Consider the following 20,987-nt stretch of genomic DNA (forward strand, 5'->3'; position numbering starts at 1 on the left):
TCTTACAAAGCTCACTGGATTTGGGAATCTTGCCAGCAGGTTGGAAGGTAGTGAGTTTCATAGCATTATTCACGACAGGAAGAAAGAACAAACCAAATAACAATGGACCTTTGAGTTTAACATCTAGCGGTGGGCAAATGTGTCAGCCTGGCTCAGTTGGTAGCACTCTTGCTCCTGAGCCAGAAGGTTGTGGACATTGCTGTGTGCAATTTGGCTGCCACATTTGTTGACAAAATTGCACAGTCAATACACTTTACAGTATATTTTGTGAAGCACTTTGATAAGTCTTCCTGACGTGAAAGCTGCTATATTAAATGTAAGGATTATTATTTATTATTATTTACCTTATCGGGTAAAAGAGTAAAAGGTGGAGGAGTGAGATAATTAAATGGATTATCCCTTTTTAAAGCCGTTATGGATTCTGCTTCAACCAGCGCATTTGGTCAGGCATTCCATGCGCTAAAACATTCTCCTTACCTCGTTTTCTTTTTTGGTAATGGTCTTAGATTAATGTCTTTTAATTACCCACTGGCGTTGCTTGTGGATCTTATCAAAACCTCATCGTCAGGCACAGAGCAGCTGAGCATCTGGATAAATAATCATTAATCAGGAAGAGAGTCAGCCTGGTCTGATGAAGGTTAGATCACGACTCGCAAATCTAATAGAATTATTTGACAGAACCCTGCTGAGATGATAGATAAAGGAGGATCAACTTATGTCGTTTTTATGCATTGTTAGAAGGCATTTAGGGATTGGAAAGATTACGAGCTAAAATTATTGAAGGCAATGTCATGATGCGGATAAGAAACTGGTTGTGAGGCAGGAGGCAGAGTTGGACTAAAAGGAACGTTCTCTGATTGTCGGGCAGTCAGTGACAGCTGGTGTTCGCCAGACTCCCGGGTGGACAGGTCATCGCTGACACGACCTGCAGGAAGTGCCATTGTCAACGACATCCTGCACAAAGTGACATCAGTAGCGCTTCCTCCATAGTATGAATGAACTTCCTGCTCATAAAGCAGATCAGCACGAGGTTCACAACATGAACTACGCAGGAAGTGCTGTCGCGGACGACCTGACAACCTGGAAGTTGTCCTTTTTTCAGCACAGGAAGCCAAGCTACTGTGTCGGTTGCCCCAATATTTTCATAAGTTGGGGGTATTGGTGACAGGAATGTTAGGATTGTTAGCAAAGGAAGGAGTCACAAAGATATCATTCATTACCACAAATGGTTATTGAGCCTGAAACAATGGAATCCTTCAAAAGGAAACTGGAGTGAGATCTGGGTGTGGGAGTAGTAATCGAGGCCTGAACGTGGGAGCAAAGCCAGACGAGGACATTGCCTTCTTTGTGTGACTTGCTTCGCTCACTGTGTGTTTTCCACTAGGCAAAGGTACTTGATCTGGAGGAGAAATGCCGAAGCCAGAGCGAGCAGTTCTGCCTTCTCTCCAGGGAGCTTGAGCGATTCCGTAGGCAATCAGGAAACATTGACGTGCTAACAAACAGCCTTGTTACCTCCGAGCCGTCTGTCCCAGTGTTCAGCCAGACCCATCACTCCGAGACGCCTGTCCCAATGTGTAGCCAGACACGTCAGTTGGAACCGGCTGTCCCGGTGTTCAGCCAGCCCATTCACTCAGCGACACCTGTCCAATTGGGTGACCAGACCCATCACTTGGCGCCATCTGTCCCAATATGTAGCCAGACCATTCCCTCGGAACCGTCTGTCCCAGTGTGCAGCCAGACACATTACTCGGAGCCGTCTGTCCCAGTGTGCAGCCAGACACATTACTCGGAGCCGTCTGTCCCAGTGTGCAGCCAGACACATTACTCGGAGCCGTCTGTCCCAGTGTGCAGCCAAACCATTCCCTCAGAGACGCCTGTGCCATTGGGTGACCAGACACATCAGTTGAAGCCGTCTGTCCCAGTGGGTGATGAGACACATCAATCGGAGACGTCTGACCCAGTATGCACCCAGACCATTCACCCAGAGACGTCTATCCCATTGTCCAGCCAGACCATTCACTCCGAGATGTCTGATTTAGCGGGTGACCAGATACACCACTCTGAGACATCTATCCCAGTGCTCACCCAGACACATCAGTTGGAGAAGTCTATCCCAGTGTGTGGCCAGAGCCAGACATGCCTTCTTAATGGAGTGGATTCCCCCAAAGATAAAGGTAATTGTTCTGATCCCGGCTCGCTCAGACTGACTTCTGCTTGTTGTGTGTGTTTAACGAGGTTATGTTACAAGGCTGTGTCTAATGTATCTGGAACTTGTCAATTTGGCCATAGGACCAAGAATGTCTCTCCTTCAGCAAGCAGTTGAGCTTTAGTCCATGCAGCAATGCAGAAATCAGGAAAGGTGGTTTAAAACAGATCCTTATTTTGTAGACAAAGGCGAGGATTGTTGTCAAAACAAAAGGAATACAGTCCTTTCTAACTTTCACTTTAACCAGTAACGAGTTTTGACTATTCTCATTCCGTTCTGATTTAAACAACCCTTTAGAGAGTTTCAGTCTCCCTCTCTCGGGAAGGTTCGCCCACTGTACCTCAAAATTTCTGAACGACAGCCATTGATTTACAGCTGATAACAGCTCCCCCTTCCCCCCCCCTCCCCCCGCAAAATAATAATAATTTGATCACTCAATCTACAAATGTTTGTGGGAAACTCCTGTGCACAATTGGCCACCGCGTTTCGCCCATAAAATATACAGTCAACCCACTTTATAATATATATTCTTTGAAGCACTTTGAGACATCTCAACGACGTATTAAGGCACTGCATCGATTGCAACGATTATTATTAAGAGCGACAATTAATTGTGAGAGGGACTGGGTCCCTCCAACTCAGTCAATGTGAATCAGGAGTTGGAGGGACCCAGTCACTCTCACAATTAATTGTGCAGAATGTTAAGAGTTAACCTGATATTCACTGTTAAACTACTAATAGGATAGGAGATGGGCAGCCCTCCTGATGTGCTCACCCACATGTGGTAAGTAGGCAATGAGAGTAATCCTGTGCAGTTCCTGGCCAAGAAGCAACGTGAGAGAATCCGCCCCCAAAGCAGATTCAGAGTGTTTATTCCATGGTAGTTATCTGAAATGTTCTGTACTCTTCGCACCTAGAAGTTGTTCCTCAGACATTCTGCCTTCCGAAGATTCCCGAGGAGCCAACAGAAGAGGCTGCTGATAGTGAGCTTCCAACAGAGGCTGTCAGCAAGTCCGAGCCCTCAGAGGAACTGCCAACAGACACTGGCTCTGTGTTCAGCAAAGGTGCACCTTCCACTCAGAGCTCCAACAAAGGCACCTCAAAGACAGAGTCACTGCATAGCAGCCCCAAGTCTTGCCCAACTCCAGAGGTAAGTCCCAGGGAGCAGAGAAGGAAGGAATGACTCTTTCACATACTGTTTTAATGTTGGTCTTGCCTACTCTGACTTGGTGACACCATGCGCTCTGTCTCTCTCCTATCTCTCGTAGCCTGGGTTCCTCAGTGAGTGACTGTGATAAGGGGCTCCTGATTGAGTGACTGAGGGGCTCAGTGTGTTTGAATCAAGGATGACGCAACCTTATGCGTAAAAACCTCCCCCATTGATGGCCAGGAATACTTTATTGCCCATCCTCACCCGGCTGCCATGTTACATACAGTCACTATAGTTATTGTATCGTGATTTTCTATTTTGATCGATTCTCCCCGTTTTGATTCTTCCACTCTGCCCATTAACAAACGTACCTTTTTATTTTGGATTAACACGTACAGTAACTTTCCGTCCCACACTCTTGACAGCCTCGGATTCTCAGTTCCTTGGTGTTTGGGCTGCTGTTGCTGCCTCACTCAGACCTCCCGCCTCATTCCTCTTTCCTCTCCTTCCAGGTGGACACTGCGAGCGAAGTGGAGGAGCTGGATATTGATAACCTCTCCTCTATTCCCGATGCTGATAACAGAACAACAGCAAAGCTGCAGGTCTTCATCGCTCGTTACAGGTAGCCTACAAACAGGAAGCTCTGAGGGGATCCATTCTGTCCTCGTGCTGTAACAATAATAATAATAATCTTTGCCTTTGATTCTGCGCCGTATCACGTCTTCGAGCCGTCTCAAAGCGCTTCGCAGAATAGACTGTAAATTGAATCGATTGTATATTTTGTGGGCAAAAAATCCGGAAAATAGTTTGGTGGCCGGAATTAGAAAGGGACATAACACAGATATGTCAGACTTGCTTAATTTGCAGTGTAGTGTTGTCGCTCTGTAGTGTTGGACAGAGCACTGTTTTGTACTCTGTCCACTCGTGCTTTTTTCTACATGTGGAGTCCTGTAGCTCAGTGGTTAGAGCACTCGCTTTGCAAGTGAGAGACCTGAGTTCAATCCCAGGCAGAGGGCGAAACCTTGGGCAAGTTTCCTTACTCCACACAGAGCCTAATAATAATCCCTCCAAAACCAAAAACAATAATAAATTGGTCATTTTCAATCTACGACTGTTTGTGGGACATTGCTGTGCGCAATTGGCTGCCGCGTTCGCCCACAAATATACAGTCAATTCACTTTACAGTGTGTTCTGTGAAGCGCTTTGGGATGTCCTCCCGATGTGAAAAGCACTATATCAAAAATGCAAGGATTATTATTATTGCACAGACCAACAAGTGAAACATGTGGAAGAATGATGATGCTGTGGGTGATGATGATACATGTAGTTCTTGGACAATTGTTTCTGTAAAATTCAGTAAATATTTTTCCCGTAAAATATGATCCCTGGTCACTGTCCACTCGTGTTGGGAGTTCCCACCTGCAGGACACTTCACACAGCAGAATGTTTGCCATTGTTACAGCCTGTGGTACGGGAAAGCTTCCATTCTCTTGGTAAACTTATCAATTATCAATTATCACCAAGCAATAGAAACAGGAGGAGGCCATTCAGCCCCTCGAGCTGTTCCGCCATTGTATAAGATCATGGCTGATCTGTACCTCAAGTCCAGTTATCCGTCCTTGGCCCGTATCCCTTTATACCCTGACTATTGTTTGGATTTTCTTTAGTGTGTTCCCTTTGCAGACTGTGCAAGTTCCTTCCATTACTTTCTGTACTGCCACAACTGGTGCAATGTTATTATCTGGTGCCTCTCCCTATCGCTGCCTGTTTTAGCTGCTCTGCCTGTCCTGGTATTTCCTTCTGCATGCTCCCCTTCTTTCTGGTGTGCCTTAACCTCCCGAATAAAACACATCATCATTCAATTCACGATTGTTTGTGGGACACTGCTGTGCGCAATTGGCTGTCACGTTTCGCCCACAAATATACAGTCAATTTACTTTACAGTGTATTCTGTGAAGCACTTTGAGACGTCTCGAAGACGTGATAAGGCGCTAAGTCAAATGCAAGGATTTTTATTATTTTTATTGTGGCGGCTGCATTAAGAAACCCCTTGTACTGATCTTCCGTCTGCACTGGAATACAAAATTCATGGAAAACCTGGACATAGCAGGCACCCGAAATCTACAAGGGGTTAACTGTATTTAGACGTCCGGAGGATCGGTGTGTCTGAGTGAGCGCCATCACTTTCATCATAGATAATGGTCCGTCACCGTGTTTGATGCGACATCTTCTGTAACATGATGCTGTGAGAGGCAAAATGTATTTTATTTATTTTTGGAGGGATTATTACCCCCGGAAAAGCAATCCGTCAATTGACTAAAAACCAGGTTCCTACTTACTGCTGGGTAAACAGAGGCGTGTGGAGTAAGGAACCTTGCCCAACATTTCGCCCTGTCGGGAATAGAACCCAAGTCTCATGCTTGCGAAGCGAGTGCTCTAAACACTGAGCTATAGGAACTCCATTACTCCAGTAAAACTCACATAGGGACCATAACATTTAATATGACTTATGCAAAGTCTGTATTATGGTAAACTTGAATAAGTTGAATGATATATGACTTGTGTAAAGTTATGTACAGTAGCTTTGAATGAACGTTTCTCAACCTTTACCCCCAGTTACAATCCCTTCGATGGGCCGAACGAGAACCCGGAGGCAGAGCTGCCTCTCACAGCGGGGGACTACATCTACGTGTATGGAGACATGGATGAGGACGGGTTTTATGAAGGTCTGACTCAAGTAACGGGGCAATACTACACTTTACTGTTTAGACTGCGCTGAACTGTGTCCTGCATTTCTCTGACCAGATACAAAACTATTGATGGGGATGTTTGAAGCTTTTTCACCACTGATGTTTACCGTTTCCTTCAGCCTTTTTGCTTCTGTTTGACACTGGTGATAATCAGTGGTCACCAGATGTGTAGAGTAATAATAATAATCCTTATATTTGATACAGCGCCTTATCATGTTTTCGAGACGTCTCAAAGCTCTTCACAGATTATACTGTAAAGTGAATTAATTGACTGTATATTTTGTGGGCAAAATGCACAGAATTTAAACCCAGAAATCATATTCAGAGCCTGAGAGATAGATTGGAAGAGGATTATTTTCTCTGTGGGGTCACCAGTGGGAGCCCTAATGCAGTCTGTCATTATTTGCACATATGGCCAGTTGAATCACCACAGTGGGGAAGGTGGGTCTGTAGTTTTACTGGTGTGCAGCAAACGTCACTGATATCACTTCCTGTAATGCTGCGTATGTGTGCTGTATGAAAGAAGCTGTACTAATGTTGCATGTGTGGCCCGCAGAAATGACCCAGAAGTTGGCCATTTTGTTGTAGTTGGCTCATAGAGCGGCTTAAGAACGTAACATAAGAACAGAGGAAATAAGAGATGAAAAAATGACTGAGATCCATCTAGTTCTCCTTCCACCTTCCGGCTGTCACGTGCACAAATATCCTGAACTCCCTATGTACTATATCCCATAATATTATTTCCTAAAAGAAACCTATCTAATCTGTGTTTGAAGGAATCAACACTTCCTGCTTGAACTGTCTCCCTAGGGAGCCTGTTCCACTTCTGAGACATTGGACCCAGATGGCCACATTATTACAGAATTGCCCATTGTATAATGTCTCAGAAATCGTGAAAGCAATGCTTAACCAAAGCGGATAATTTCTCTGTAAATTCTTTTAAGCCTTTCCCTTCGGTAAGATTCCATGCATTAGGGACCAGCGTTGAGAAGTCTTTCTGATCTTTGTGTAGGAGAGCTGGTGGATGGCAGACGAGGGCTAGTTCCTTCCAACTTCATTGAACGCGTGTCTGATGAGAACATGCTGGTCTTACACCCCCCAGAGGTCAGTGAGCCTTCCCAAAGTTCATTCCAGGAGAGCAGCTTCCACAGCGGTAGCGAGCGCAGCCTCTCCCTGCACAGGGTCAGCAACGCAGAGAGACAGGAGGAACCTGCCCTGGAGACCAACAAGGACAAGCCCGAGAGCCTGGTCAGCAATGGCTTTGATCCCGATCTGGAGGAGGTGGGGGAGGATGTGGTTCCTTACCCGCGGAAACTGAACCTGATCAAACAGCTCGCCAAAAGCATCGTGCTGAGCTGGGAGCCGCCCATTGTGCCCGCCGGCTGGGGAACCGCACTGAGCTACAACATCCACGTGGACAAGGAGCTGCGGCTGAATATCAAGTTCGGCTCCCAGACCAAGGCTGTGATCGAGAGGCTGGAGCTGAACGCGAGGGCGTATCGCATCTGTATCCAGATTGTGACTGACAAGGGGAGCTCAGACCAGCTACGCAGCACCATGCTGGTGGGGAAGGATGTTTGTGTTGCGCCCATGCAGCTGAAGGTGCAAAACATCACAGCCTCCTCAGCGGACATTTCCTGGTTGCCGAGCAACAGTAACTACAGCCATGCGCTGTTCCTGAATGAGGCCGAGTATGAGGTGGTGAAGCCCGGTAACTATGTCTACGCCCTGATAAACCTGAGGCCCAACATGAAGTATAAGGTCAAAGTAGAGGCCAGACCACAACAGACACCCTGGCAGCTGCCGCTGGATCGGAGGCAACTCAAGTCCATTTACACCCAGTTTTCTACCTTGATAGCAGGTGAGGCAATGTGGGACTATAGAAGTTACCTTCTGGCACACACACACCCACAGGGAAACACTCCAAGACTCTCATTACACTCTCGACTCCTAAAAAGTCTGACCTCTCTGTAGCACGTTAACAATTTCATAACACGTCGCAAGGGTTTGATAGGGAACGAGATAGATATCTAACCAGGAGTAAATCGCAGGGGTTTGGAGAAAAGGCAGGTAATTGGGGCTGAACAGACATAGTGGACTGAATGGCCTTTCCCTGCTGTAAGTTTCTATGTCTAGTTCATTGTTGAAATGAGTTATATAATCCTTACAAATATATCATGTCTTATCACGTATTCGAGACGTCTCAAAGTGCTTCACAGAATATACTGTAAAGTGAATTGACTGTATATTTTGTGGGCGAAATGCGGCAGCCAATTGCACACAACAGTGTCCCACAAACAGTCATGGATTGAAATGACCAATTTGTGATTTTTTTTTCTTGAGGGATTATTATTAGGCATATGTGTGGAGTAAGGAAACCTGCCCAAGGTTTCGCCTTCTGCCGGGAATCGAACCCAGGTCTCTCGCTTGTGAGGCGAGGGCTTTAACCACTGAGCTACAGGACTCCACAGTTCACCCTCCAACTGAGAACTGAGTTGACCTCAAGATTCACTGCACCCAGTGTGTTGATTGGTGCAACAACGACGACAACCTGCATTTATATAGCGCCCCCTCACGCAAGGTAGCGTCCCAGAGCGCTTGCAGGATCCTGGGTGTTGATTGCTCCAAAGTCATGGGTGATTGGGTCTTGATTGGTCCTGGGTGCTGATTGGATGTTGTTACAGGACCCCCAGATGCACCGCTGGACGTTCAGGTGGAGGCTGGCCCTGACCCTGGGGTTCTGCTGATCAGTTGGCTGCCGGTGACGATTGATGCTGCCGGGACTTCGAATGGAGTTAGAGTCATGGGCTACGCTGTCTACACAGCTGGATACAAGGTAAAAGTCACTCAGTTGTCAGTATATTGGTGTGTTGGGGGGGGTGGGGAGAGAAAGCATACTCTGTGGGAGGGGATCAATGTGCGAGAGGGGAAGGGGAGAGAGTGTGCGAGGGAACATATCCTGGAGATGTTATAGTGCCAAATTTGCATCAGCTACACTGAGAAAAATGTTTCAAAGCGCTTCACAGGATTTACTGTGGCTGTGACTGTGTATTTGTTGGTGAACGATTTACCCACAGCAATGTCCCATAAACAGGCAAAAAGAGAACGATCAATTTAATTTGGGGGATTGTTGGCCAGGGACCCTTCTCTTTTCGAATAGTGCCACTGGTATCTTTAACATCCACCTAAACAGGCAGAAGGAACCTCAGTTTAGCTTCCCAGAGAAGCAATAATAATAATAAAAATGCTTCATTTGATATAATAATAATAATCCTTGCATTTGATATAGCGTTTTTCACGTCTTCTCGACGTCTCAAAGCGCTTCACAGAATATGCTATAAAGTGAATTGACTGTATATTTGTGGGCGAACGCGGCAGCCAATTGTGCACAGCAGTGTCCCCACAAACAATCGTGGATTGAGTGACCAAATTATTATTATTGTTTTTGGAGAGATTATTACCCCCCGGAAAACAATTCACAAATCGTCTAACTGCTTAGGTAAACAGAGGCGTGTGGAGTAAGGAAACTTGCCTAAGGTTTTGCCCCGTCATTCTATGTAGGTGAATGTCAGTAAGTGAAAGCTGTGACACCATATCATCTGTCAGAGCAGCTAATTTTGACGCGTGTTCATCGACCGGGAGGAAGCAATCGCCTGCAATTTAAACCTCCTCATGTTTCTTTCCAGATTACGGAGGTGGCCTCTCCTACCGCAGGCACTGTGCTGCTCAGCCCCACCCAGCCCCAGCTCCAGCTACTACAGACCTCTGCGACGCTGACTGTCCGCACTTTGTCCACCCACGGAGAATCCGTTGACTCCAGTCCCGGCATCGTTCCTGCATCACTCCTCGCAGCAGAGTCTCCCACTGTGCCAATGTACAGTACCCCCAGAGTGTGGCCACACGCCCAAATCGCCACTCCTTCCGATCAAGAGTTGCCAGACCCCGTGCTACCTGATCAAGCGCAGGCTCCTTGCAGTGCTAGCAATGTTCCGTCAAGCGAGTCCAGGATTCACCATTTTGCTCTCCTGCCCCAGACTCCAGTGGAAGGAACACCAAGCGCTGACGTCTGTCAGGAGCCTGTTCAAAGAGACGGCACTGAAAGTGAAGAGAAGTTACAGGTAATAGCAGCCAGGAGACCTCACAGGACACATCTCACTGAGGCACCCTGGTGCAAAGAAGGTCTGTTACCTTGCAGGACTTGTCCAGGTTTAGGGGAAACTGGGTTTTGCAGAACTGGGATTAGGGGCATTAGATTAGGGATCTGAAAGGAATATAGGGGGCTGGGATTGGGGAGGAGGAGCTGGGTTTAGGGGAGGAGCTGGGTTTGGGGGAGGAGTTGGGTTGGGGGAGTGGTCTGGGGTTGGGGGAGGAGCTGGGTTGGGGGAGGAGCTGGGTTTAGGGGAGGAGCTGGGTTTAGGGGAGGAGCTGGGTTGGGGGGGGAGGAGCTGGGTTGGGGGGGGAGGAGCTGGGTTGGGGGGGAGGAGCTGGGTTGGGGGGGAGGAGCTGGGTTGGGGGGGAGGAGCTGGGTTGGGGGGTGGGGCTGAGTTAGTGGGAGTGGTTGAGTTGCAGTTGGCGGGAAATGATAGACTTGAAATGAATACTCCGTTTGATAAGATCCTCAGAAACAGAGCAACACAAAATGGTGTTCATGATCCTTCCTACAGGAGGGACGTGAGGCGGAGCCACCAGCTCCACAAGACAGCGAGGATTTGGAGAACGCTCAAGTGAAAAGACCAGTGGCCTCGATTGAAGATTTTCTTTGCATCCCTGAACTGAAGGAAGACTTTGTCTGCAGCACAAAGACATCAGAACCTTCTGCTGAGAATAAAGTGAGTGACAATGAGATAGAGCAGGAGCTCAAGGTGGCTGTGCCAGGGTTGGAGCTGGGTTGGGGGGAGGGGCTGGGTTGGGGGGAGGGGCTGGGTTGGGGGGAGGGGCTGGGTTGGGGGGAGGGGCTGGGTTGGGGGGAGGGGCCGGGTTGGAGTTGGCAGAGAAACCGATGGATGTGAAATGAATACCCAGTTTGATGAGATCCTCAGAACAGCAGTTGGTGTTTCTGATCCTCCGTACAGGAGAGAGGTGAGGAGGAGCCGCCAACTCCACAAGACAACGAGGGTTTGGAAAGCCCAGTGGCCTCGATTGAAGATTTCCTTCTCGACTCTGAAGAGAATGAAGACTCTGTCTGCAGCACCACGACAGAACCTTCTGATGAGAACGAAGTGAGCGACAACGTGATCGAGCAGGAGCCCAAGGTGTCTGTGGCTGTGCCAGAGACCGTCTCCTCAGTCAACACATTTCAGCATCAATCAGAGGGCCCCGTGGCTGATGATTCCCAGTGCAGTGTTAAGGTGGAATCGAGTCAGGAATTTCCGACAGATTCTGAATCAAAGCAAGAAGATCTCTCGGCACCCAAGGACGAGCAGCTCACGGAGGAACTGCAACTGGGAACGGGCGAGAGCGGTCAGGTGTGTACAAGTCTCTGTAACAGTGACATAAACAGTGCCAGTTTATTCCTTGACGTGCAGGGCAACCCCGCTATATTATCTCCGATAATAACTGATAATTATTGTGTTTGATTATGTCGTCACGTTGTCCCTCAGCGAGGTAAGAGTGCTACCAGCTGAGCCAGACTGACAATCCTCTCATTTGACACCCTTCATTGTGTGCACAATCGCAGTCTCTCTGTATTACTGTCGTTCCGTATCACCCTATATTACTGGGCCGTGAGAGACTGCCCTAGAGACTGCCTTAGAGTCAGCGCCTTGGGATGTCCTCCCGACGTGAAAGGCACTCTATAAATAGAATCTTGTTGTTATTGTTGCCCTGGCTTTCACTCTTCAAAGGGAGAAAATCCTGTGGCTTTTATCTGATGAGCTTGGTGGACGATTAGAGAAGAAAGTCTCCACCTCACATTAATACAGGCTGCTCCAAATTGCTCAAGTGCTGCACCAATGCTGACCCAGTGTTAGTAATAATAATAATAATCCCTGTATTTGATATGGCGCCTCATCACCTCATTGAGACGTCTCAAAGCGCTTCACAGAATACATTGTAAAGTGGATCCACTGTGTATTTTGTAGGCGAAACACAGCAGCAGTGTCCCCACAAACATTCGTGGATTGAGTGAGCACATTTTTTTTTTTTGGGTCATTACCCCCGGAAAAGCGATCAACCAATCCACTAACAACCGGGTTCCTACTTACTGCTGGGTAAACTGAGGCGTGTAGAGTAAGGAAACTTGCGGAAGGTTTCGCCCTGCCTGGGGATCGAACCCAGGTCTCCACAGTTTTACACCAATGTTGATCCTGTTTTGTTCCAATGCAGCTCCAGTGGGGTTTTTTTTTCTTTGTGTTTCTCTTCCTTTCAACAGGTGAATAAAACTGATAGCTTTGAGAATGAGGACTACCAGCTGGAGACTGGTCAGGGCTCAGACCTCTCGGACATTATGGAAGAAGATGAGGAAGAGCTGGGATCGGATACGCAAGCGAATGAAGACACACAGCAGGGTGACTTCCTGACCAGCAGCAGCTCACTGAAGGTAAAGAGCTCCAGCACTCCCTTTCTCTTCTCTCAGTTAATGCTATTGCTGCTGAGATAGGCAAAGGGCTGAGGTTGAAGATCAAGCTATTCAGAAAGCAGCTTCAAACAGAGACTCCAATCCCCACACGGAATCCAGCAAATACCCTCCGCTCCAGAATATCCTCTGATCCCTACTTCACTCTCCAACCAGACCTCCTGCTAACAATATCTCCTGGTCTCACACCGTCTAACCCGACCTCCTGCTATCTGCAGACAATATCTCCAGCCCCATCCGCAGTCCCAGCTGCGGCAAAATAAATGTTATCCCAAGAATTATTTGTTCATCTCTTTGCACATGTCAGTATTTCCCCTTATAATGGACTCCAGCATTTTTGCACTACTGATATAATAATAATAATCCTTGCATTTGATATAGCGCTTTTCACGTCGGGAGGACGTCCCAAAGCGCTTCACAGAACACACTGTAAAGTGAATTGACTGTATATTTGTGGGCGAACGCGGCAGCCAATTGCACACAGCAATGTCCCACAAACAGTCATAGATTGAAAATGACCAATTTATTATTGTTGTTGGTTTTGGAGGGATTATTATTAGGCTCTGTGTGGAGTATGGAAACTTGCCCGAGGTTTCGCCCTCTGCCTGGAATTGAACTCAGGTCTCTCACTTGCAAAGCGAGTGCTCTAACCACTGAGCTACAGGACTCCACAAGGCTATAGAGACTCTGAAATCTGGAACTTTCTCCCCCAAAAGGCTGTGGATTATGGCTGGATCCATTCACATCTTCAAGACTGAGGTGGAGAGATGTTTGTTATGTCAGGGTATTAAGGGGTACGGGGCAAGGGCGGGTAATTGGATTTGAAGTACAGATCAGCCATGATCCACTCGTCACCTCCAGCACCCCCCCCCCCCATTAACTCTCAAATCCATCTGACCACAACCACTTTATTACATGTGTCGTGATCTTTCTCGTAAGCCTCTTAGGTAGCACTCCCTCTCAACCATTCTAATCTCTTTCTTTGTGGCTCTTGTATATTCTTTATTTCTCTTGGTTTTCCTTTTTATTATCTGCCTGCAAGTGTTAGAATTACTTCCTTTTTTAGTTTCAGATTGTATCTATTCTCCCCATTCACCCAGCCTTCACTACTCGTTCCCGATTAGAACTCTTTCCGACTCGATTATTAATTATTCCCATTGCTCGGCTATGTTTATTTTCCTTCCAGTTAATCTGGTCAAAGTTCCCTTCCTGTGATTCTCTTTGATGCGATTTTGGTTTTGCAGTCAATTACCCTTGCTCTTAACTCTTCCTTTTCTATTCTCACGGTAAATATAATTAATGTTTCCCCATTTTTATGATATTCACTTGCTCCACCTCAAAATGCAGGACAAGTAGCACTTCCTTATTTCTTTTAATAAAGGTTAAAATACATTCCACAAAACATTGTCTATATTCCAGTTTATGTTGGATGATTAAAAATCTCCTTTAATTATAACCCTATTGCTAATGACCTCTCTAGATTATCTACATATTTCCACTGCTCTGCATTTCATAATATTTTCCAACTGATATCCAATTTCACTAGCACTTTCCTGCTTCAATCCCTACAAAACCCAGTCTAGTGTCAATGTGTATTGAATGAATGACTGTCAATATTATAATAATAATATTGCTTGCATTGATATAGAAAATGCCTGAGGACCTTCCTATTTGATCGTGCCTATGGTCACCTCCCCTTCCCCCCCGACTTGACGGCGTGTTCCGCCACTGTCGAGCGCTCTGGGACGCTACGCTGCATGAGGGCTGTTGTATAAATGCAAGTTGTTGCAGCCCTTATTACGTCATTGAGACGTCTCAAAGCGCTTCACAGAATATACTGTACAGTATGTGTACAGTGTGTTTTAGAGTTTGATTGCGTATTTTGATTGAGTTAGGAGTTTCAGTTGGCACCTCTTCCCTTTATATCTTCATCCTTTGATGCCTGTATAAACTGTTTCCCTTCAGTAAACTGATGTAATTCTTCACACGTGTAAATGGCAGGTGTACGTGAAACTTTCTGTTCTAGTCTGGAGATTCCCGGCTGAACCCAAAACAATCTTCGCTTGTGGAAAGGCGTTAAAAAGTTGCGAGTATTCGGCAGAGCAGAGAGGATCTTTTGAAGTTTTTCAAAAATTATGAATATGTTTTTTTAAAAAAGGCTATTTCACTGTTCGGCAAGTCAGTCAGTCATAACGGGATTAGGTTAGCAAATGACAGAGGTTGTTGGAAAATTGCTTACCATAAACGTGAGTGTGTAACAGCATTTGAAGGGGAATTGGATAAAGAAAGGAAAATATAAGCGCTTTGGGACGTCCTCCCGACGTGAAAAGCGCTATATCAAATGCAAGGATTATTATTATTATTAAGGAGGGGAGGATTTGGAGTCCTGTAGCGTACTGGTTACAGCATTCGCCTCGCAAGCGAGAGCACCTGGGTTCGATCCCCAGGCAGGGTGCAATGTTGGGCAAGTTACCTTACTCCACATGCTTCTTTTTACCCGGCAGCAAGTAGGAACCCGGTTGTTAGTCGATAGGCGGATTGCTTTTCCGGGGGTAATAATAATCACAGCTGCCGCATTTCGCCGACAAAATACACAGTCGATTCACTTTACAGTATATTCTGTAAATATACTTTTGAGATGTCTCGACAACGTGATAAGGCACTGTATCAAATGCAAAGATCAGGGAAATAAATTTAGAGTGCAGCACTTTGATACTATAGCTCCCTTGGGCAGGGTCTGGGACTAGAGACCGAGCTGTGAGTTGGGGCTGGAGCGGGGATGCTCATCTCCCTCTGTCTTTCTTTGGGCTCTTCAGGTGCCAATGTTCATCTTCACTTTTGTTTCTCTTCTTCCCTGCTTTCTCCCTCCTTCCCTCCCTCTCTCCCTCCCTCCTGCACCACCCGCCAGCCCGCATTGCACCCGCAAGCCCAGAACTCCGAGCCCTACGAAACGGATAGCGACGAGGAGTTTCTGGAAAAAATCCTGGATATCCCTCTGCAGAAACAATGCAGCAAGAAACTCTTCAGCATTCCCGAAGTGGCGGAGGAGGAAGAGGAGGAAAGCAGAGACGACAAGAGCGGAGCCTCGGACAGCGCAGGGCTGGCTCCAACGGGATCGCTGGAGCCAATGGCCCACATCTCCTCCTGCCTGCAGTGCAGTGAGCCCCAGCAGCAGGAGAAGCCGTTAACACGCGTTGACATTGCGGACACGGGCTCGGCCCTTGGACCTCCTGTTGTCAGACCCCAGGATCTGGGCGCAGGGAAAGCTTCCCACAGCAACGGGGACAGAGAGCGTGCAGAGAAGGCCAGCAGCGTTTCAGAACCCACCCCCCGTGCTGCCTGGGAGGAGAGCCAGGTCCTGCCTGACGCTGTCCACGATAACAAACAACAAGACTTGGCTGAGAAGATGGCGCACGTCCCCAACGCCACCTCCAACGCCAACACCAACGCTGGGAGCAATGAGCGGAATGAAAAGGCCCACAAGTCCGCCAAGCCTGGAGCCCCGGTTCGTCCCACTGTCCACCATCGTTATCCTCGGTCTCGCAGGCGGGAGGCCAGGACCCGAGCCAGCAATGTGCAGGAATTGACTCCAGCAGCTCTCGAAAGCTCAGAGAAAAGGTTATTCAAGCAGCAGCCAACGCATACCATGGAGCGCAGTGAACCAACAATGCGATTACACGCACTGCCTGACACTGCCATTCGACACAGAGACCAACATGCCATGGACCTGGCTCTTCATGGCAATCCTCTCCTCTCCCTGACAGAGAGGAACTTAGAGATAGATGTGGAGTATGGGACCGAGGAGGAGGAAGAGCTCCCAGCCCACAGCTCCCAAGTGGTTGATATCTGGTGCGATGCCCTGCACGCAGAGAGGGAGGGGAGCGACGCCTCCAGCCAGGGAGAATGCACACACTCTGCCAACCACACAAGGGAGTTCCAGAGGCAGAGTTCAGTGGAGGACGAGGTGTTTGAGCGGAACTCTGTCAATGTTAATCGCTCCCAGCACCATCGCAGGAAGGAGGCAGTCGGTGCTTTAAGGAGCCTGGCACACCACGCAGAAAGGGAGAGGCTCAGTGCCCACACGAATAGGTTGCGAGAGGAACAGGAATCGCTGGCTCTGCAGGCGAGGATTTACGAGCTGGGCAGGGCGAGGGCAATGTGGCACCCGAAGGATGCAACCTGTATATGGGTGTGTGCGTCTTCTCTCAGCTGTTTCTCTGCACCTTCCCTAAGCTTCCTTCCTGTAACCGTACATAGGTGGGACCAGCCTGTGCTGGTTGTCACTAACCCTGTGTGTGGCAGCCATACCTCTCTGCTGTGTTTGAGTGATGTTGTTTGGAGTGTACAGGCTCCTTCCTTGTGTTGTGGCCTGTCACCTAACCCCGCGGTTAGTCAACTCACCACTCCCAGCGCAGCTCCCAATGCAGCTGTGGTGAGCATGTGTGAGTGTGACAGGCTGTGGTGAGTGTGACAGGCTGTGGTGAGTGTGACAGGCTGTGGTGAGTGTGTGTGTGTGAAAGATTGCTGTAACTTTTAGATAGCAGCCTATAGATGATGTGTTGCCCTGTGACAGCCTGAGCATGCGTGTGTGTGTGCAAGCGTGTGCATGTGGGAAGCTGTGTTGAGCAGATATGAGTGACAGGCCGTGGTGAATGTGCATGAGTGTGACACACTATGTGTCAGGCCATGGTGAGTGTGACGTCCTCCCGACGTGAAAGGCGTGAAAGGTGAGCGTGTGTGAGCGTGACAGACCATGCTGAGTGTGTATGAGCGTGTCAGGCCTTGGTGAGCGTGTCAGGCTAGTGTCAGTATGGATTAATTTCTGGGACTCTTTCCTGATCGCTGTTTGTTGTGCTTTCAGGACTTGCAGATGATGTCAGACCCTCAGTCCCCGCTCCAGGACTCTCCTGCGGAAAGTGATGTGAATACAAAGGACAGTTCGTCTCCGCTGCAGGAGCCAGGCTCTCTCAACGGTCAGAGTCATCAGCATTGGGGAAGACCATAGCGTTCACACAAACCGAAGAGCGGTGTGGGGGGGGTGGGGGGAGGACAGGAGCTAACCCCAGCACGACACTGGCCATTTCCCTCATCTCTGCTCTTGGTAATCTCAAACATTTCAATGCAATCAGTCAGATACGAGCTCCCTTTCATTATGGAATGAAACACATTGCTTTTTGATGGGGCTTACGGTCACCTCCCCCACTTCCCTCTCCCCCTGGCTCGTTGTCAGACTCTGCCGCTGTGAGGCGCTCTGGGACTCTACCCCGTGTGAAGGACGCTATATAAATGCAAGTTGTTGTTGTTGTTGTTACAGAATGGCCTGCCCCAGAAGCCCATAGAGGCAGAATCCATTGGGCTGTTTAAACAGGAGATGGGAACTTGGTCAGTGAGGATATTGAGGGGCAAGGAGACGGGATTTAGATCGGTCATGATGATCAATTGTAATAACAGTAATCTTTTCATTTGCGATAGCGCTTGTTCCGTCGTTAAAAGGTCACAAAGGAATTATTCTAAAGTTCAGTGACTGTTTATTGTAAATGAACCACGGCAGCCAATTGCGCACAGCGATGTCCCGCAAACAGCCGTGAAGTGGATGACTGATTTTATCTGGGGGATTGTTGGTCAGGATCCTGGGTCTCAGGCTCCATGGGCTCCTCCTATTCCTATTTTGTGACCGGTAACGATCAGGGTTTGACCTGGCATTTTTCCGCTTTGACTTGCAGGAAGTTCAAGAAACGGAGCCACTGGAGTGTGGGCTGGAGGCAAGCTATCGGAGACAGAGAACCCATCGCAGGGTCTTGCCATTCGTGTCTTTGTGGCTTTGTTTGATTATGATCCTGTCACAATGTCACCCAACCAAGACACTGTGGAGGAGCTAGCGTTTACGGAGGGCCAGATCCTTAAGGTAGAGTCAGTGCTTGCGGTCTACTGCCTGCCTCACATCGAGCTCAGTTTCAGGGTCGGTGAAGCCAGCCCTCCCTGACCACCTGAATTCAGCCCTTTCCCAAACAGTTCTGTTTATGGAAAAGAGACTTCAGCTGGAAACTAAAGGCGAAATACCGCAGATACCTGAAATCTGAAATAAAAACAGAAGTCACTGGGAACGCGCAGCAGGTCAGGCAGCATCTACGGGGAGAGAGAGAGATAGAGAGAGGAAAGTCAGTCAACCTTTCAGGTCAAAAACTGTTGAAAGGTCATCCACCTGAAACCTTAACTCACTTTCCTCTTCCCCTAGATGCTTCCTGACCCGCTGGGTGTTCCCAACCACTTCTGGTTCTATTTCAGATCTGCAGTATTTTGCTTTTTGCCACAGAACTCTTGCTCTGTGCCTGAGAGGGAGGGGCTGCCCAAGGAATGGAAACACCCCTCTATAACCATTAATGTTCTAACCTACTGCCCCCCATGTCGGACTGAAATCGTGGAGGAGCGATGGTTTTTGCAGCCGCAGACTTTCGCACCCCACGACCCTTCCGTTGCCCAGACTCTCCCTTTCCCCACCCCACAACTCACACCCACTCTGAACCCTCTCCAAACCCCGACCCTTCTCTGCTGGGGCAAGGGAGCGGGCAATGGCAAGAGGGACATTCAGTGCTGCTGCCTCTTACAGGTGTTGGGGGATAAGGATGCCGACGGCTTTTACCATGGGGAGGCCAGCGGCCGCGCTGGGCTGGTGCCGTGTAACATGGTCTCGGAAATCCAGGTGGACGATGAAGGAATAATGGAGCAGTTGTTACAGCGTGGGTATCTGGCTCCCAGCACCTCCATGCACAGACTAGGTAAGTGCTGCCTGTCGCTCCCCCACACCACACCCCTCCCCTCCCACCGAGTTTGTGTGGGGGCACGGCGAGGGGTGCAAGAACCAGGCCGGTGGATGGGAACCAGGAGAGGAGGAGGGGAGGGGGGAGGTAGGAGTGGTTCATAAGCATGCTTGCAGAGGAAGGCTGGAAGGAGCTGGGGTTTAGGGTTAAATTGCTTCTCCAAATTTGGGGGCAGAAAATCCAGCCAGAATGCAAGGGGATGTTTGAAATGCCAGCTTCATTGTATGTTCAGTGTTCATTGTTAATAACCTAATGACCAGCTGCTGCAGGGCTCCCACTGAAAGGCATTTGTCTTGTCGCAATAAAGTAAAGTGCTCAGTATCATTAATAGAAGGGGGTACGATCCCTCCGAGGGAGCTGATCTGGAGCCAGTATTACCGACTGCCAACAACAGCCTGCATTGATATAGCTCCCCTCACGCAGGGTAGCGTCCCAGAGTGCTGGACAGTGGCGGAGCACGACTCTGAACCGGGGGAAGGGGAGGTGACTGTAAACACGATCAAATAGGAAGGTCTTCAGGCGCAACCTGAAGATGGGGGAGGAAGGGGCAAGGTGGAAGGATAGAGGAAGAGTGTTCCAGAGTTTCGAGCGTAGTGTCTGAAAGCGCGATTCGGCCCCTGTATTATAGAGTCCCAGAATTGAGACATTCACGTGAGGTTTAGACAGGGGGCACAATGGCACCTCACAGCTGCGGGCAATTCCTGCTCCCCGGCCTGGGTTCTGCTGGTTTCTGAGCTTACATTGTTTGTGCTCTGTGTGTCTCGGCTTCTCGTGCGGCTTTATTTCCTCTTTTTTTCTCGTCTTTTGCTGGATGAAGGCAGCCGCACGCTCTCTCCACCGCCTCGCCGCACTGTCCCTCCTCCGAAACCACGGCGATCCAAGAAAGGTTTGTCTCACTCCACGCTCACCATTTCTTTGGCTCTTGCATGTATGTGATGGTAGTGTATCTGTGTTTTGAGGTCTGCTTCTCTGCCACTGACTGATATACAGCATCCAGCTCTTTCACTAACCCCATCTGTGCTCTTACAGTGCAATCAGCTGCCTGGGAGGACGTGAAATACAGAGGTCAGCAAGCCTGATTTTGATTTCTTATCTCTCCGTGGTTTGTAAATCAATTGAATTTGTGCCGGGAGACTTGCCCATATAACATCTTCTGCAGTCTGATTTAATGTCAGTTGTCACAATTAGTAACTTTAGTTATTAATACTAATATTATTAAGAATATTATTATTCGTTATAAACTATAATTATATTGTCATTATAATGATATATACTGTCTGATTATGCAGTTTTGAGTGATATTTTCAGTGATTTTATACTGTGATTATAGTGATTTTATACTGTGATTATACAGTGATTTTCTCTGATTATACAGTGATTTTTATAGAATGTGATTATACAGTGATTTTATACTGTGAATATACGAGCTGTTTACAGTTCTTAAAAGAACTCACAGTAAAACAGCTTCAAAATTAAAGTGTTTAAGAAT

General features: G+C 48.0%; 1 protein-coding gene across 1 annotated transcript in view; it reads left to right on the top strand.

The window, feature by feature from the left end:
- LOC103186927 (peripheral-type benzodiazepine receptor-associated protein 1-like) overlaps nucleotides 1-20,987 on the top strand; it is a 53,330-nt gene that overhangs the window by 20,349 nt on the left and 11,994 nt on the right. Inside the window, exons 10-25 of the mRNA XM_042338551.1 lie at nucleotides 1,385-2,174; nucleotides 3,124-3,356; nucleotides 3,869-3,978; nucleotides 5,973-6,082; nucleotides 7,119-7,967; nucleotides 8,791-8,942; nucleotides 9,793-10,224; nucleotides 10,771-10,935; nucleotides 11,179-11,571; nucleotides 12,477-12,644; nucleotides 15,589-16,869; nucleotides 17,542-17,653; nucleotides 18,404-18,585; nucleotides 19,288-19,456; nucleotides 20,316-20,384; nucleotides 20,528-20,563. Coding sequence (XP_042194485.1) covers nucleotides 1,385-2,174; nucleotides 3,124-3,356; nucleotides 3,869-3,978; nucleotides 5,973-6,082; nucleotides 7,119-7,967; nucleotides 8,791-8,942; nucleotides 9,793-10,224; nucleotides 10,771-10,935; nucleotides 11,179-11,571; nucleotides 12,477-12,644; nucleotides 15,589-16,869; nucleotides 17,542-17,653; nucleotides 18,404-18,585; nucleotides 19,288-19,456; nucleotides 20,316-20,384; nucleotides 20,528-20,563 — 5,251 coding nt within the window. The remainder of the gene's footprint in view (nucleotides 1-1,384; nucleotides 2,175-3,123; nucleotides 3,357-3,868; nucleotides 3,979-5,972; nucleotides 6,083-7,118; nucleotides 7,968-8,790; nucleotides 8,943-9,792; nucleotides 10,225-10,770; nucleotides 10,936-11,178; nucleotides 11,572-12,476; nucleotides 12,645-15,588; nucleotides 16,870-17,541; nucleotides 17,654-18,403; nucleotides 18,586-19,287; nucleotides 19,457-20,315; nucleotides 20,385-20,527; nucleotides 20,564-20,987) is intronic.

This window comes from Callorhinchus milii, unplaced genomic scaffold, assembly GCF_018977255.1.
Source record: "Callorhinchus milii isolate IMCB2004 unplaced genomic scaffold, IMCB_Cmil_1.0 Scaffold10, whole genome shotgun sequence".
NCBI lineage: Eukaryota > Metazoa > Chordata > Chondrichthyes > Chimaeriformes > Callorhinchidae > Callorhinchus > Callorhinchus milii.